The following is a 20,001-nucleotide window of genomic DNA, read 5'->3' on the forward strand; positions in this document are numbered from 1 at the left end:
ACGAGAGCAGAGGGAATCTGAATGAACACCTGCCATCAGCACCCCTTCTTGACCTCAAGAGTGATTTGTCCATTCTCCCATGGTGATTTGTCCATTCTCCCATGATAAGGCACCAGTGATCCCACAGATGCATATGATTCTCTTGAACTCTTTATCTGAAAACCACTGCTTTTGACTGGTCTATCATTTAGCGCATTATAGCTTCGTAGTGGAACCGTCCAATGGGAGCACAAGAGGTACTTCTTGCCTACGTTCCCTGATCCTATAATGAACCCGGTGGATCACCAGTGCTGTTGGGTTTAAAGTCAGGAAGAGTAGGAATGACAGGCTTGAGAGATGGGAAATGACCATTTCAGAATTCCATTCAAGTCCTCGGTACCACCAAAGGAGTACAACCCTTCCTCAGTAGAATGCTGGGAAACTCGCCCCAAGACAACTCCCCCCCCCCCCCCCCCTCTAAGGATAACTCGCCCCCTCTCTTGAAACAACTCGCCCCCTCTATATATTATCACACTTTAATCCTATTGTGTGTGTGTAATTGTCATTTTTTACACCTTAAAATCTATACAGATACGCCTCTTCATTTCATACTTTAACACGAATGGTGAAATTCAAATTGAATTATACGCAAATTAGTGCATTTCAGAAAAACGGTATAATTTTCAAAATTCAATTGACTAGGAAATATATTTACTGATCTTCACGTAATTTATTAAAAGAAATAGATGCCTCCAATATTAAGAAAAGTTTTTTTCGTGTGAGTGGGGTATCAATACGGTATGTATACTACATAAGTGCAAGTGTGAAGCGAATCATGGAAATCCTTATACACGAAAGGCTAAGATAACGAACAGTGATCAAGCTCATAACTCCTACAAGCAATACAAAATAGATAGTAGGGGAAACACGGACCCCTGGATACACCAGAGGTGGGACCAGGTACCTAGGAAGAGTAAGCATCCCCTGGCGACTGGTCACACCAACATACTACAGACATAAGTATCGAAAAGGGAGAATAAGGTAATTGATTTAAATACATTATTGTTTTATAGTTCATTTAAGGGCTAATAATCCTTTGCAACGTTGTGATGGTAACTGTTTCAGCGTTACCAAATATTTACCATTAAAATTAAATAAAACGCCAACATAAAAAAAAATGATCTAATATGTCTTTACTTTCACCTTTAAACACCCACTTCTCATCTGCACGAATCTTCCCACCATTTCTAAGTACAACAATTTTAGTTTTAGTTACATGAACAAATAAACCCCATTCATCTGTATAACTTTGCAGCGTATTTAACATATATTTTAATTCAATAACTGAGTCTGGAAGCAACACCATGTCATCAGCATGCATCAAATTATAAAGACTTGATAACTGTAAATCAGTCGGATTATTACCTTTTCAGTTTCAAGATCATTCACATGCAATACAAAAACAGGGGAGACAACACTTTTCCTTGTAATAGACCAATGTGATTTTCAAGAAATGTGACCAGAGGATTTTACACAAGCTCTAATCCTACCATACATAGAGCGAACAATGGTAAGCAGCTTCCCTTGCATACCGTATTGTTTTAATTTTCTATACAATCTCCCCATTAACGGAATCGAATGCCTTCTTATAATCCACAAAACAACACTATAATCATTATAATCGGGGTGGGTTTTTTTTGTTTTGTTTTTTGTTTGGATAGGAATGATTGTGTTATAAGATAATGAAGCACAAACATTGCCTCCGTAGTACCTAGCTTTGGTTGAAAACCAAATTGTGCCTCTGAAATAATATCATACGAGGCAGCCCATGAGATAAGTCTTCTGTTTAGTATGGAAGGAAACAATTTGCAGAAACAAATAACAAAACTTATTCTTCTGTAGATATTTGGATCAGAAGGGTCACCTTTTTGAAAACAAGCACAATAACCGCGTCAGACTATTGTGTTGAAAAAAATCCTGATGATAAGATTCGATTAAAAATAATATCCAAATATGGAACCAAATATTCTCTAAATTCTATGAAATACTCATTCAAAATATAGTCCAAACCATGAGATTTCCCTCGGTTTAAATGACCAATAGCTTCGGATATTTCTTTCTTGGTAATTTCCATATCTAGTTCATTAAAAACTGGGGATCCTGTGTCTTCCACATTAGAATAATATTTAGTGGGAGCAAATGTAGCTAAATCATTAAAATGAGTGAGGAACGATTCTAAGTCTATCGGAGTAATTTTTGACTTTCATTTTCGAAAATGTTTGTAGAATGCTTTTGGGTTTTGTTAACTGAGATGTTCGAGTAAATCACCCTCCTTCCGTAAATACCGACCCCTGAGTTTAGCTTCTAAATGTTAATAATGCTTTTTTCCTTCACTTAAATTCAGGTGATTTTCTTTGTTTTTGTCATGGTTGAACTGGTTTAAGGCTGCACGATATGAGTTATATTCCCTTAAGTTATCCGCTAAACCAGGGTTTATCATGTACTCTATCAGGGCGCTGCCCCCCTTTAATAGACTTTCTATGGACTTCAAGACTAGGACGAATTAAATCAGCCAAGCATGTATTGGACGAATTAACAGCTTTGCTTTTTTACATTATTTTTAGGGTACGGTTTCAAAGTGAAAAATACTCAAATGTTAAGAATTACCTTAACATTTGTAAACATAACAGCTTGGGGGAAATCAAAGAATTAGATTTTTAAAAGCAACAGAAGCAGATTATTGATAATTAATTATACTACGCCAACTGAAGAGCCAAGCTAATACACTCCCTACCAAAACCTAGCGTGTTCCTGCTATAAGTATATATTTTCCATAAAAGTGATAATGAATTTACTGGACCCAAACCCTGGATTTTCACAGCTTGCGAAAATTAGATCTTTCGTCTTGCATAACAAGACACGACGTTAGGTGTTTATATTTACGTCTTTGTGTCTGTGATGTATATTTTATCTAGAATTTTATCTATTTTCGCTCAAACATGAATATCTCTTGGGTTTAGATATATCGTGGACGTTTTGTCTATTAACAATAATCATTTCCTTTCATATGTCGATTTGATATATCCCCGTGGACTCGATCTAACTAACACCAGAGTCTTCCAGACCTGCTTCGTACTTCAATATTTATTGAGCATATATATTGATGGCAAACCAACAACTCAACTTTATGAAAAACAGAATGATTTCAGTTTCTCCATCGTCAACTTCCCATATTTATGCCCCCTTCAAGGGAAGAGGGGCATATTGGTTTGCACCTGTCGGTCAGTTGGACGATTGGTCGGTCGGTCGGTAGACCACATGTTGTCCACTCAATATCTTGAGAATCATTCACTTGATGATAATGATATTTCATATGTGGGTTGGTTATGAGTAGAAGAGGACCCCTATTGTTTTTCAGGTCAAAAGGTCAAGGGTCAATCTACTCTGGAAATAGGAATACAATGTCTGCTCAATATCTTGAGAACCCTTTGCTTGAAAAACATCAAACTTAGCACACTGGTACATCCTAAGGAGAATATGACCCATATTGATTTTGAGGTCACATGGTCAAGGGTCAAACTAGACATGGACATATACTGTCTGCTCGGTATCTTGAGAACTCTTTTGTTGACAGACATCGGTCTTGGTACACTGATACGTCTTCAGGAGATGACCACTATTGATTTTGAGATCACATGGTCAAAGGTCAAGGGTCAAACTGGACATAGGAATATACTGTCCGTTCAATAGCTTGAGAACCCTTTGCTTGGTACACTGGTGCAACTTCAGGAGAAGATGAACCCTATTGATTTTAAGGTCACATGGACAAGGGTCAAACAGGGCATTAAAATATACTGTCCGCTCAATATCTTAAGAACCCTTTGCTTGACAGACATCAAACTGGGTAGACTGGTACGTCTTCGGGAGAAGATGACCCCAATTGTTTTCGAGGTCACATGGTCGAAGGTCAAGGGTCAAACTAGACATAGGAACATACTGTCCGTTCAATATTTTGAGAAGCCTTTGCTTGACAGACATCAAACTTGGTACACTGATACATCTTCAGGAGAAGATGATCCTTATTAATTTTGAGGTCACATGTTTAAAGGTCAAGGACCAACCTGAACATTGGAATATACTGTCCGCTCAATATCTTGAGAACCCTTTGCTTGATCGACATCAAACTTAGTACAGTGGTATATATTCAGGAGGAGATTACTCCTATTGATTTTGAGGTCACATGGTCAAAGGTCAAACTTGACATAGTAATATACTGTCCACTCAATATCTTGATAAACCTTTTGCTGGACAGACATCAAACTTAGTACACTGGTGCATCTTCAGGAGAAGATGACTCATATTGATTTTGAGGTCAAAAGTCAATTGTTGAACTATACATAGTAATATATTGTCTCCTACAATTTAAGAATTATTTGCTTGATTGACATCAAACTTGGTACACTGCTACAGTATAAGGAGTAGATGACCCCTATTGATTATTAGGTCACATGGTCAATTCACTCTTGACATAGGAAGATACTGTCTGCTCAATATTTTGAATTGATACTATGAATTAAATGATGTGTGTATAACCCTTTTCAATTTTGCACCATTGGGGGGGGGGGCATGTGTGTTTTACAAATATTTCTTGTTATGTAACAGTATTTCATTATCAACTGCATATGGTGTTTATATATCTCAACTGATTCGATACACGAGAGCTTCTTTTGTGTATGATCGGTTTTTAAATCGAGGTAGGCTACTTAGCGGTTTCAACAGTCCCATGTAAGGTAAGCATTTCGTAAACTCTATGGTCGTGATAACGATCTCTTTTGTCAATACAACCTGTCATTAGGTCAAATGTGTCTGACCTGTTTCATACCAATCGTTGCGGTGATCTAGAGGTAGAGAGTTCTCCCGCATGCGGAAGGCTGCAGTTCGAATCCCGGTCGCGACAGACTTAAGTCATTAACATAGGTAGTGACAGTCCACACCGTCTCCCATCAGATGTGAATGTCACGGGTCCTTGGAGATGACCTTAAAAACGAGGATCCCGTGTCACAATGGGTGTGGCATGCTAAAGAATCCCCAATGTCATATGCGTCGTTCTTGGCACACTGATTCTAACTACGGACTACTCGGGACACGTATGACCGGTCGACAGGAGATGCTTTTCCTAGGCACCTGATCTCAGTTCTGGTATACCCAGGGGTCTGTGTTTGGTCATATCTCTATTCTGTATTCATAAAAGAAGTTGTGAGATAATGATTGACCACTGTTCGTTCTCTTCGCCTTTTCATAGTATTAACAAAATTTAAAAAATCATAACATTCTTCAGTAGCAATAAGACCCTCCCTCGTTAGGTAGTCTTTATATACATATGAAAACCTCGTGTAGATTGAAATACCTACCAAATTTTCAATCCAGTTCTTCCATTTCGGATTTCCAATATTTCAGCTCGACCATCACTGAAGAGACATTATTTGTCGAAATGGGCATCTGGTGCATCAAAATTCGTACCGTACATATAATTTCCCAAATTATATCGTCGTTATAACGACCTAGTTCGTCAATACCTATCATTGGATCAAATGCTGTCTGACGTGTTAGGCCGTTCTTGGCACACTGATTTTGACTACGGATAACTCCGTTTACCTGATCAGGATATAGGGCTCGGGGGCGGGTGTGACCGGTCAACAGGGGATGCTTAGTCCTCCTAGGCACCCGATCCCACCTCTGGTGTGTCCAGGGGTCCGTGTTTACCCGACTATCTATTTTGTATTGCTTATAGGAGTTATGAGATTGATCACTGTTCGTTATCTTCACCTTTCATATGACAAGTCATGAACAAATGTTAACAAGGCGAATCAGTATCGTTTCCTTCTATAATGATAATCATAACAACAGTCATCATAAATTTTTTTATTGATAATAACTAAAAAAAAAAATCAATTGTAACAAAACCATTCCAATTGCGGTAATGTCTTAGATAACCTTTTATAGTCTTGGTAGCTCTTATTTATCATGTTTAACACATCCATGATAATGGAAAAATGATGATAATGATATAAAAATTTATAATACAACATTGATTATAACAGTACAAAAACAGTCCAGTTTTTATCAGTTCATAGCTTAGTTACTGTTCAATGTGAGACACACAATAAGTCAAGTTACATTTAAAACTTGTTGTTCCAACAAAAGAAATGGAAATTGAAAATTTGAAGGGGAAAAAAATGAATTACATAATATTTCATTAATAACATTTCTCATTAGATTTAGTCTCCTAATTAAAATCAAAGAACATGTGAATTACCTGCATATTGCGGAAACATATATGAGCATTTATAGAACATTGCACACAGTCATCCATTAAGTGTATTTTGAAACATAAAATATAAATGAACATCATTCTACTATTTACACTCTGTTCGACCTGGGTATTTTTTCTTTGCAGAATTTTCTACTTCCGTCGAGGATGAATTTAATAAAAGACACTGATGAAGTTAAAGTAAAAAAGATACATTAAAATTTACCAATCAAAATATACACCTCTGCTTCTATATCTATTTTAGTCACTTGTTAGCTGATCCATTCATTCCGATTTCAGTTTTCTAAACCAATCATTTATCCGAAGCAGGTTATGAAAAAAGTAGATGAATCCAACGACGATTTAATCCGAATCTGAAACGAAATACCATGTACTTAGATAACTGTAACAGTATTTTATTGGGATTTAAATTTAAATTCCCAAAAAATAGTATGTTAATCGGGACTTGATTTCGTGATTTCAGGTATTCAGTTATTCAGTCATTAGACGTCAGTTATACATATTTCAAATAATCGCCCTGTCGCTTTTATATATAAACTGAAAATAACAGCATTGGTATAAAAATCATCATATGCAGAACATGCCCTCGCATATAAAATTAGTTGAGAGACACACAGACCGTGTGTAGATGAATAAAGAACATTGCTACATAAATACGAGACGTTGGTGATTGAGAAGCTGAAACCATCCTTTTCACTATAAAATTGAGTTGGTAGGTTGCCGTGAATAAGAAATACTCTAATGTTGACGGTATATGGATGTAAATTATAAAATTTTGAGAATATGTCAGAACAATGATTAATGAACAAGTTACCATAAAGTACGGTGTCCAATGAAGGTGAAGGTAATGAACAGTGATCAATCTCATAATACCCAATTGAAATACAAAATTAAAAATGAGGCGAACAGGGTACCATGGACACGGCAGAAATGAGCTCGTGTGCCTAGTAGGAGTAAGCATCCGATAGTGACCGATTTCACCCGCCGTGAACCTTATACCTAAAACAGATAAGCGAAGGAATCTGTCGTCAAAACCAGTATGTCAAGAACTTTTCTAGGATTTGGTATGAAACACGTCAGAAACTATATATGTTGCATTTGTTAAATAGATCATTGCAACTACCATAAAACTTGAGGAATGTTGACGTTGACCAATACTGTTAAAAATCTGTCATCAAGTCATTTGTTATTTTCATGCCTCGGTTTAAATATTGATTATACCCCGAACATGTGTTCGCATATCGAATCAGTTGAGAGTTGAAACATAAACACTATATGTTTAGGTTGAAAAAATTAAAGTAGTCTCGTTTGTCATAAAGTTATGTTTTACTTTGCTTTTGACATTTACATATATGTTAACTAAAATATCCAAAATATGAAGACCGGTGTCTTTTATTAGCTCTTCTGAGCCAAAGGCTCAAAGAGCTAATGCTATGGCCATTTGTGCGGTGTGCGGTGTGCATAAACTTTTTAGAAAAAGGGCTATAACTCAACAACCCCTTGGCCAATTTCTTTCAAATTTGGTACAGGGTATCATTGGCCCAAGGGCTTTCATACATACTAAATAAAGGGATGTGACCCTTTAACAAGGGGAGATAATCAGGAAAATACAAACAAAAGTAGTGGTTGCTAAAAAATCTTCTTCTCAAGAACCACAGGGCAGATTATCACCAAACTTACACATAAGGATGAGGATATGTTGTAGATAAAAAATTGTTCAAGGCATTACCCTAGGGCAAAGGGCGTGGTCTCAAGGTCACTTCAAAGTTGACCTAAATTAAAATTTTTTTTAAATTCCTTAAATCTTAGATATTTTAGCCATTATAAGGACTAGGATCATCAAATTTTGACAGTTGATGCATCTTAGGACCTTGTGTCAAGTTGTCTCAAAAGTAGGTCACGGTGACCTACTTTTTGAATTTTGCAGGTATTTATTTTAAAATTAATTTTGATGCATATCTTGGACACTTTGAAGCCTATGATCATCAAAACTTGTCAGTTGGTGGATCATGGGACCTTGAAATGCGTCAACTGAAAAATAGGTCACCGTGACCTACTTTCTGAATTTTATGGCTTATCATTTATAGATATATTTTAAGTTGTTATTTCAAATACCGAGAGGTTTAGAATCATCAAATCTTGTAAGTTGATGCATCTTGAGGCCTTGAAACATATTTATAAAAAAAGTAGGTCACAGTGACCTACTTTTTGAATTTTGCAGATATTCAAATTTCACATTTTCAATTTTAGATGCATATTTTGGGCACTGTAAAACCTAGGATCATCAAACTTTGTCAGTTGATGCGTTTTCGTCTTCGGTTTGTGTCAACCAAAAGTAGGTCACCGTGACCTACTTTTGGTATTTGACAGCTAAATTACTATATTTCAGACACTATTTGACCTACAATCATCAAACTTTGACAGTTGATGCATCTTGAATCAACGGAGTGTGTCGACCAAAAAGTAGGTCACCTTGACCTACTTTTGGAATTTGACGGCTATATTTATATATTCAGATACTATTTGACCTACAGTCATCAAACTTTGGCTGTTGATGGGTCTTGCATGTTCGAAGGGTTTCAACCAAAAAGTAGGTCAACTTGACCTACTTTTGGAATTGGACACCTATATTTATATATTTCAGATACTATTTGACCTACAGTCATCAAACTTTGTCAGTTGATGCGTCTTGCATGTTCAAAGGGTGTTGACCAAAAAGTAGGTCACCTTGACCTACTTTTGGAATTGGACGGCTATATTTATATAATTCAGATACTATTTGACCTACAGTCATCAAACGTTGTCAGTTGTTGGGTCTTGCATGTTTGAAGGGTGTTGACGAAAAAGTAGGTCACCTTGACCTACTTTTGGAATTTGACGGCTATATTTATATATTTCAGAGACTATTTGACCTACAGTAATCAAACTTTGTCAGTTGATGGGTCTTGCATGTTCGGAGTTCGATGACCAAAAAGTAGGTCACCATGACCTACGATTGGAATTTGACAGCTATATTTCAATATTCAGATACTAATTGGCTTAAAATCATAAAACTTTGTCAGTTGATATTTCTTGGGTTCTCAAAATGTGTAAACCAAAAAGTAGGTCACATTGACCTACTTTTTTTGAATTCTTGGGATTTAACTAAAGATTTAGAATACTAAGAGGCTAAGAATAGAAATGGTGGGGTTGTACAATTTATCAGAAGAGCGATTCTAGGCCCTTGGGCCTCTTGTTTAGAGTTCACTAGGATATATCTAATCAACATATGAGTGAAAATATTGCTAATAGATAAAACATCATAGATCTATATGAATATCGAGTTAAAGGCTGCAAGAAGGTACTTTATTCTTCCCATGTAAAAGCATTTGAATAAATTCTGTCTCAGTTTTTGTTGGTGGATTGATTGATTGTTTTAATGTTTTCCGCCACACTCAACAATTTTTCAGTTATCTGGTGGCGCCCAGTTTTTGTTGGTGGATTGATTGATTGATTGCTTTAATGTTTTCCGCCACACTCAACAATTTTTCAGTTATCTGGTGGCGCCCAGGTTTTCTTTTTCGTGAATTGACTTATTAATGTTTTCCGCCACACTCAATTTTCCAGTTATCTGGTGGCGCCCAGTTTTTGTTGGTGGATTAATTGATTGGTGTTTTCCGCCACACTCAACAATTTTTCAGTTATCTAGTGGCGCCCATTTTTTATTGATGGAAGAGAGAACCCAGATACAATGTACCTGGGAAGAGACCACCGACCGTCCGAAAGTAAACTGGAAAACTTTCTCACCGGCGCGGGTGGGATTCGAACCCGCGCCGACAGAGGTGAGATGCCGTGTGATTTTGAGCGCGATGCTCTAACTTTCTTGTATGTAGATGTAGAGATGATCTGAATGTAACGTGTTTGAATGTTAATGATAGGTGGATGCAGCATATGAAGCATATGGAATTATCTGATAATAAGGTAGTATAATGTTGATGGTGTAAGACAGTTAAGTTATGAAGGTATTTGAATATAATGTGCTATAATGCTTATGGCATATGAATGTAAAGCATAGCATTCCGTGAATATTTAGTATTATATATATAGTATCATTATGCCGCTGATGTATGGATATGAAATTTGAAATTAAAAGATACGTACCGTTGTCATCAGAATCTTCTGATGAAGTCTCCTCTATATCATCCCACATCAATCTGCTCATTCTCATGGAGGGTAGTCTTATGTGATCTGTAGTTAACAAGCGAATTGATGTCCTCAGATATACATTCTACGTTACAGTACAATAGATATACAACCTCGCAATCTGTAGTTTTAAGTATATAAATCAAAATTGGTAACCACGTAAGTTACATTAGAGAAAATGCAGTGGACCCCCTGTAGAAAGCAGTGACAAATTATTATCTAATTTGATGAGGCAATGAAGTTTTGCAGTCCCCCCCTTTAATATTGCTCTTGAATAAAACTATAGAGTTTAAATCAATGTATTGTTCTTAAAGGAATTATCGTGAAAAAGACAGGCAATCCTAATATTCATCCTCAAAACATACATGTATTCGTGAAAACTAATATCACTTATCGTTTCTTGAGAGAAAGGTGAAGATAGAGAACAGTGATAAATATCATAAATGAATGTATGAATTTATACGTGTAGACTTCATTTGATGACTAAATTATGAGATATTATACAAATCAAATCGAATAGGGACATAAAACAACACTCCGATAACGCATAAATGGGAAACTGTTACCCCTGATTTCAAATTCACAAAAAGCAGGCCTAAACCACGGTGTCTTAAATATCATGTAAATATTGTAAAATGAGTTCCCGAACGATTGATACAAAATTGAAAACTAGATAACGTATAAAAATATAATGAGAATGTATCTGACCATTATATGGGAGATAATCTCAAAACATCGAAAAACGACAAAACAGTGATTCTATTTGTATAGAGAAATAAAGAAAGGGAGCTTATTTTATTGTTAGCCACCCCCCCCCCCTCTTGCGTATAACGCCTGTATATCATTGTGGATCATTGTTGATTGCTAGTCATTTGATTTACAGAAACACATATTCACCAGTTGACGCTAGACTATAAGTTATAAGTCATACCTATATCCAGTATGTCTGTTGATAGATTGTCATCCTCTTCTTCCATCATTGTGTCAGGTGATACTAAATGATGAGTAAAATAAGATTTAATTGAGCTCTGGATCTTATTAATAAACGATTTTCCATCTTTTAAACTCACCAGCTTTACATAAGAGTCTTATGTCTTTTTTTATCTGTACTATATCCTTCTGCATCTGAAAAAAGTATGTGTTGAACGTAATTCTTCTTAAAAATAACTTATGCGTACAAAATTGGAACGCGTATCCATTGTTAACATGACAATAAGATGTATTTAGATATCCCTTCTTTAATCCCCCTATCATGCTACCTCAAAACACTAAATTAGGTATAATCTGTAATGTGACCAATTGCAAACTCTTACAATTAGATTAACGTTTAAGAACATGTTTATTTCTTTACTGTAGCTAGATTAATGAAATATACATACGAAATACACGACTTGGGAATATACATATATTATTATTTTAGCCCAACAGTTCAGCTAACAATGGAGTTTATGGAAATTTTAACCGAATATTGGAGACCTGATAACCAAAGACTGCGTAAATATTCTCAATGAGCAACTGTAGCATATTTTTAATATGAACGCCAGAATACTTGTGAGTAGAATCAGAGTGGTGATTAGCAAATTATTTTTATGACTGAGCACGATATATTACTATCTCCGTTCTTAGCTCGCCAGGACGACAGTCCAGAGAGCTATTGCCATGACCCCATTGTGGGCGTCACACTTTAAGGAAATATACTCTAACCTGGGTAATGTATTTTGAACAAAGAGATATATGTATGCTTCTGCCATTTCACCCATAGCTGGGTCATGAAGATTCTTTTCCTTTGGTACCAAGTGTCCTTAGTCTTGGACTTTGACCTACTTTTCAAAAACTTTATATCTTTTGGGGATAGGGCTTTGATATTTTACATATATATGGGTCATGAAAAGTTCTTTTATTTTTCGTACAAAGACTGTTGACTCAGTAAACGCGACTTTCTTCCATTGCCTATTTTTCTTTAAAAAAAACTTTAACATGAATCATGTCTTTCAACCACAGGGAATGTGGTTTTCATATTTTGCATATATGTGTCATAAATACCCGCTTATACTGATACCACAATTTTATGACCTAGTGACCTCTACTATGGATTTCATACATTTAATAAAAGTATTTACCTTGGCTATATCCTTTGAACCAATGGAATAGGGTTTTCTTTTTATACCCCCCGCAACAAGGTGTGGGGGGATATACTGGAATCGGGTTGTCCGTCTCTCTGTCCGTCCGTCGGTCTGTAGACGCAAAGGTTTCCGGGCTCTAAAGCATTATCCTTTCCACCTACCGTCACCATATCATATATATGGACTACCCATGGGATGTAGATGTTCCCTATTGATTTTGGAGTCAAAAGCTCAAAGGTCAAGCGCACTGGACATTGAAGTAGCAATATGGTTTCCGGGCTCTAAAGCGTTATCCTTTCCACCTACAGTCACCATATCAAACATATGGACTACCCATGGGATGAAGATGTTCCCTATCGATTTTGGGGTCAAAAGGTCAAAGGTCAAGCACACTGATCATTGAAGTAGCAATATGGTTTCCGGGCACTAGAGCGTTATCCTTTCCACCTACAGTCACCATATCATATGTATGGAGTACCCATGGGATGAAGATGTTCCCTATCGATTTTGGGGTCAAAAGGTCAAAGGTCATGCGCACTGGACATCGAAGTAGCAATATGCATCGGTTTGTCATGCCATTTGTTTTTTACACTCAGAAAAGAGGTAGTTTATACCTATTACCAACACCCTTTGGGAGATTGGGGTAAGCGGGGGGTATTCTTAGTGAGCATTGCTCATAGTACTCTTGTTCACTTATAGTTCAACGACTTGGTGACCCAGTGACCTTTAACATGGACGTTATTTTACTATTTACAAACTTCAACATTGGCTATGTCTTTTGAATCAAAGGGGATACGGGTTTGATATTTCACCAATTGAAGCCTCAAGCAGTGACATTTCTTTTGGTACCAAAACTTTGACATAGTAACCTTCACCTTGGACTTTGACCTTTTAAAATTAAATGTGGGCTATATCTTTGAACCAAGAGGATAAGACTTTGATATTTTACATATGGATGCCATGAAGAGACCTTTATTTCTTTTTTTACAAAGATGTTTGACCTATGACATTGGCCTTAAACTTTGACGTAATTCATCATCATTCAAAATTAAGTACTGCAAATTTAGGATATGACCTTCGAAGTTCTTTCATCGATGTTGTTCGTAACTCTTTTGTGGTTTTTTATCTTCTTCTGGAGAACCTGTTCATAAAAAAACCCAATTACAATACCAAACAATTGTAGAACTTTAAAATTTATCCTGAATCTGTCATATCTTTCATCAGAGTTCATTACTTGAAGTTCATGAATATTCACTATAAAGGAATACTTCGCGGAAGTGGTAGATATTTACACTGCAAATTACATGTCCATAATTTTAGACTTGCTAAACAATATGCTTTCTAGAGAGGGAAATAAGACTTGTCGTATTATTCCAATGTGTTGATCAACAATAAATAAAGTGATAATGATTATTGAACATGCTTCAGGCAATCAAAACTCTAACCACAGAAATAGTCAATTAGATGGTGATTACAGGAATCTCCTTCAGATTAGAAGGTGTTACATTGAGAAGAACAATAAGATCTGCGACAAATACTTCCTCTTTTAGCGATGACGTTTCAATAATCGATGACCATCTGACTGGACATATATTTGATTGTGGAGTAGCCCAGTCATTATATTTCAGAACAGGCTACGTACAAGATTCCCTAATTTCCCCCAGAAACGAATTGACTGGTGTGTTTAGGAACGAAGAAAAAGTATGTATTACATCGTGACCATTCAACGTTTTGCTGATTTGCTCCATCAATAAATCGAAGAAGAATTACAAAAAAGAAGCTAAGAAGAGAATGACTCAGACTTGATTGGACTAGAATAACACTATCATGTCTGGTAGAAAACATGTACACTTCGTACAGGACACTGTTATAGGCAAACATAACTGTGTGAGTTGTATCTCAGCATCGTAGAAGCGTCTCCCACTTACTATCACGCTTATCTGCAAATCTTAGATAAAGCATATCGGATTTGTTCATAAACATAAACATTGTATGTGCAGTATTTCTTTCTGAGAGGGAGTGCAACTTTACAAAAACTTCTTCCTGCATTGCCAGTATCATAACCGCTGGGTACAACCGTTTTAAAAGATGGGGAATAGTGTGATACAACATATCGTCCTATCTGCAAACAATATATCTAATGCTAATAAATTCTCCGGAAATCCACCTTCCGGGACACAGCAATAACTTCTGTGAGGATATACTTTCATCGAATGTATATTGAGAGAGTGGTACCATTTCATTGGCGTAAATCTTTCTCGGTAGTCGAACAAAGATGATTTTTATGCCCCCCTTTGAAAAAGAGGGGGCATATTGTTTTGCACCTGTCGGTCGGTCGGTAGGTCGGTCGGTCGGTCGGTCGGTCGGTCTGTAGACCACGTGTTGTCCGCTCAATATCTTGAGAACCATTCACTTGATGATAATGATATTTCATATGTGGGTTAGTTATGAGTAGAAGAGGATCCCTATTGTTTTTCAGGTCCAAAGGTCAAGGGTCAATCTGCTCTGGACATAGGAATATAATGTCCGCTCAATATCTTGAGAACCCTTTGCTTGAAAGACATCAAACTTGGCACACTGGTACATCCTAAGGAGTAGATGACCCCTATTGGTTTTGAGGTCACATGGTCAAAGGTCAAACTGGGCATAGGAATATACTGACCATTCAATGTCTAGAGAACCCTTTGCTTGACAGACATCAAACTTGGTACACTGGTACGTCTCTAGGAGAAGATAACCCCCATTGATTTTGAGGTCACATGGTCAAAGGTCAAGGGTCAAACTAGACATAGGAATATACTGTCTGCTCAATATCTTGAGAACCCTTTGCTTGACAGACATCAAACTTGGTACACTGGTACGTCTTCAAGAGAAGATGACCCCTATTGATTTTGAGGTCACATGGTCAAAGGTCAAGGGTTCAAACTGGACTTAAGAATATAATGTCTGCTCAATATCTTGAGAACCCTTTGGTTGACAGACATCAAACTTAGTACACTGGTATATCTTCAGGGGAAGATGACTCCTACTGATTTTGAGGTCACATGGTCAAAGGTCAAGGGTCAAACTAGACATGGAAATATACTGTCCACTCAATATCTTGAGAACCCTTTGCTTGACAGACATCAAACTTGGTACACTGGTACGTCTTCAGGAGATGACCCCTATTGATTTTGAGGTCACATGGTCAAAGGTCAAACTGGGCATAGGAATATACTGACCATTCAATGTCTAGAGAACCCTTTGCTTGACAGACATCAAACTTGGTACACTGGTACGTCTCTAGGAGAAGATAACCCCCATTGATTTTGAGGTCACATGGTCAAAGGTCAAGGGTCAAACTAGACATAGGAATATACTGTCCGCTCAATATCTTGAGAACCCTTTGCTTGACAGACATCAAACTTGGTACACTGGTACGTCTTCAGGAGATGACCCCTATTGATTTTGAGGTCACATGGTCAAGGTCAAGGGTCAAACTGGACATAAGAATATACTGTCCGCTCAATATCTTGAGAGCCCTTTGCTTGACAGACATCAAACTTGGTACACTGGTACATCTTCAGGAGAAGATGATCCCTATTGATTTTGATTTCACATGTTTAAAGGTCAAGGGTCAACCTGGACATTGGAATATACTGTCCGCTCAATATCTTGAGAACCCTTTGCTTGACAGACATCAAACTAAGTACAGTGGTGTATATTCAGGAGGAGATGACTCCTGTTGATTTTGAGGTCACATGGTCAAAGGTCAAACTGAATATAGTAATATACTGTCCACTCAATATCTTGATAACCTTTTTGCTTGGCGGACATCAAACTTAGTACACTGGTACATTTTCAGGAGAAGACGACCCATATTGATTTTGAGGTCAAAAGTCAATTGTTGAACTGGACATAGTAATATCTTGTTTCCTATATTTTAAGAATTGTTTGCTTGATTAACACCAAACTTGGTACACTGGTACAGCATAAGGAGTAGATGACCCATATTGTTATTTAGGTCACATGGTCAATTCACTCTTGACATAGAAAGATATTGTCTGCTCAATATTTTGAATTGATGATACTACTATCAATTAAATGATGTGTGTGTGTATAACCCTTTTCAATTTTGCACCATGGGGGCATATGTGTTTTAGAAACATCTCTTGTTTTTTAAAGAAAAGCAAGTCTAAAACTCCCACTAACAGGCGATTGTATCAGGTAGATTTATACGTAAGTACTTACTGTTAGTTTGTCTTTATCTGTTCCTCCAAGATCACTAAAATATAATACTACAACTTTTGTAACTTCAGTAACACATTATCTATAAGACAGGACAGGATCAGGAATTGCTTGTTAAAAAGTACGTCTTTCCAAATCCCTAAATTTAAACTTGCTATTCTAGAATGTAGTTACGTCGAATATTTAGTGCAAATTGGAAGATTTTCACAAAGGAAATAATGAAACTGATGTATACAGATGAATATAGTTGAACACGTTCTCAATATCTAATAACCATATATGCAAATGTTGCTATGTACACAGTAACAGCCAAGACGTGATGATATGCATGTAAGTTATTGTTTGCTTGTTTGAAATCGTAATACAACAATGTCATTTTTAGAGCACATACACTATAATAATATACATGTATATCAGAAATGTAAATTCAGGAACATATTTTTTGATGATTAATAGTACATTAGTATGACAGCATATACCAGAAAATTTCAATACCGATGACGATATTCTGTATTCATTAATACGTAAACGTACTATTTTAAAACAACATTTGATGCCTTGATATGAATTACTGGCAATTACCCCGATGCTTTCAATGCAGCCTTTCCTTCTGCTTCTCGCGTTGCATCCAATTTCAAGTCAAAGTTTGCGTCATACAGAAAGACTGAGAAAAAAAAAGGATAAAATTATATACAGGTTAACTTCGGTATCTCGAACACCGATATGTCGATTACCACGGAAGTTTCGAAGTGACTATATATATATATATTATAATTGTTATATATATATATAATTTGGATATATATATATATATATATATATATATATATATATATATATATATATATATATATATATATCCAAATTGTGTTTTTAAAAAAATCACAGTGTCCGGCATAAAATATTAAAAGAAATAGAATAAACAGTACGTTGCGTTAAATTTTTACTTTGTGTACTGTTTATTCTATTTCTTTTAATATATATATATATATATATATATATATATATATAGGAGCATAACAAAACTTCCTTTTTAGGGAAGTCGTTGTGGCCGAGTGGACTTACGCACTGGTTTGACAGTCTTGCTAGGCGGTGGGTGCCGTAAGTCGCTGGTTCGACCCGGGGCTGGGGTGAAAATTTTCAGTACCTAGTTGTGATTATTTAGTGCTTTATATATATATATGTATATATATATATATATATATATATATATATGGGATAAATCTCCGATATAATCTTCTAGAGTGCTCGACGTGCCTCACGGAGCTACATAAATTGATGATCAGATGGAGTTCAATCACATAACATTTATTTCTCTACAGACTGTTTCGTAAGGGGATGGTTTTCCCTCACTCGTCGGTAGAAAAATGACATCTAACGAAAAACATCCGCTTGGCTGAGTATATGTTACACAGAAACATACTGGATAGTTGCTAAGCATGATTACACACAGGATTCAGTAAATAGAAATTTATGGGAATGACGGCAAGTGCTGAAAAGTTTTGAACGCTTATTCAATGAGGATTTTTCGGAATGACATATTATAAAGAATTTCTCTAGAATACAAAGGTTACAATATTTTGAAATATTTGAGTATGATGATGTTTTTCCTAAAATTTCCCACTTGATTTGTAGTTAATATTTTTGTCTTTCAATGTCCATATGAATTTTCTGAGCTCGATGGTATTCTTTTTCGTGGGATTACGGAATGAATGAGTGTGGTTGGCATATCTTAATTTGAACTCAGTGTCTGTTAGTCCCATTGGCATATCTTAATTTGAACTCGGTGTCTGCTAGTCCCACGTAGCTCTCTTCTTGTCCATTATCGGCTCTCACTCTAGCTAAATACACAATTCCGTGGGCGCGACATTCACCGTTGAGCGGGCATTGATCTTTGTTTCGGCAATTACACCTGTTACATGTATCACTTGTTTATTTTGAAGCTTTATGCGAGTCAATTACATTTTGTGTTTCCCTATAAGCCATGTTCTGCGCCCGATTATCAACAGAAATACTATTAAAATATCATACAGTTGTATGCCATCCATGCAAAAATCCAAATAGAAAGAGTTGATATCACACAGTGAAATAAATTCAATAAAAAAGCAGGAAAATATGCAGTTCCAAAATATATTTAAATCACTAGCGCTCTCTGGATTTTAACATCCATCCTCAGGTGAATATCTGCAGGTGAATTCAAATTTTGTATTCACCTGAGGATGGATGTTAAAATCCAGAAAGCGCTAGTGATTTAATATTATTTTGGAAATGCACATTTTCCTGCTTTTTCATTGAATTATATATATATATATATATATATATATATATATATATATATATATATATATATATATTATTGTTTTTACGCTAACAAACATCCTTTACTACGGTCACTGAAATGTTCTTCTTTCCAACTTGAACGGTGTGCGAACAGTGAACGTATGCAGAGCGAACGGTGAACGCAATTTGGTGAACGGTGAGCAAAAGCAGATTGCGTATAGAGCGCGAACGCGAGCGCAATGTGAACAGTGAGCGCACGGTGAACACAATAAAACCTATTCATTCGGAATGTTTCAGCTTTTTTCCTTTTATTTATCAGGTAAGAAAAAATAATGAGAAAATAATCAAACATACCAGAATTGGGAAACTCTATGTTCTACAGTTCTGAATATATTCAGTCTAAACAAAGCATATTGCATTTTTGTACTGAATGTATATTTCATTTGAAGTGATCGAGATTTCCACATCAATTCACGCAGCAATGAAACATAAAGAAAAAACACAGTTCAAGCGTACATTATGTACAACATTACATGGAATAGTGGGAGAATGCATGTTTCGAATGATATTCTAAAATACTTCGAATTCTTGACCTTTTCATGAATATTGATGCATCACCTCGGTATACTATTAAATTTTGACTAATAATGCATGGTATTTATTTTTTCAATGCACAATGTATATGGAAAAGAAAATACTATGTGTTTACTCAGTATTTCCTACAAATAAAGTTCTACTATTGCATCCAGTCCCGCGCGAATCAGGGTTAGAATAGGTCATCAGTACCCCATTGCTTGCACTGATATCCCTGATGAAAGGCCGTGAACGCCGAGCATAGGCCTAAATTTTGCAGCCCTTCACTGGCAATGGTGGCGTCTC

The 20,001-nt window shown here is 36.2% G+C and overlaps 1 protein-coding gene across 2 annotated transcripts in view; it reads right to left on the reverse strand.

Annotated features, from left to right (window-relative positions):
- Positions 1–5,886: 5,886 nt before the first annotated feature.
- LOC125662453 (uncharacterized) overlaps positions 5,887–20,001 on the reverse strand; it is a 92,601-nt gene continuing 78,486 nt past the window's right edge. For both annotated transcript variants that reach the window (XM_048894679.2, XM_048894681.2), the window contains 7 exons: positions 17,425–17,506; positions 16,846–16,879; positions 13,691–13,756; positions 11,563–11,617; positions 11,424–11,486; positions 10,451–10,537; positions 5,887–6,663 (listed from right to left, as the gene is read on the reverse strand). In XM_048894679.2, the coding sequence (XP_048750636.2) occupies positions 6,653–6,663; positions 10,451–10,537; positions 11,424–11,486; positions 11,563–11,617; positions 13,691–13,756; positions 16,846–16,879; positions 17,425–17,506 (398 nt within the window). In that variant the 3' untranslated portion in view covers positions 5,887–6,652. The remainder of the gene's footprint in view (positions 6,664–10,450; positions 10,538–11,423; positions 11,487–11,562; positions 11,618–13,690; positions 13,757–16,845; positions 16,880–17,424; positions 17,507–20,001) is intronic.

This window comes from Ostrea edulis, chromosome 8 (assembly GCF_947568905.1).
Source record: "Ostrea edulis chromosome 8, xbOstEdul1.1, whole genome shotgun sequence".
In the NCBI taxonomy this organism is placed as follows: domain Eukaryota; kingdom Metazoa; phylum Mollusca; class Bivalvia; order Ostreida; family Ostreidae; genus Ostrea; species Ostrea edulis.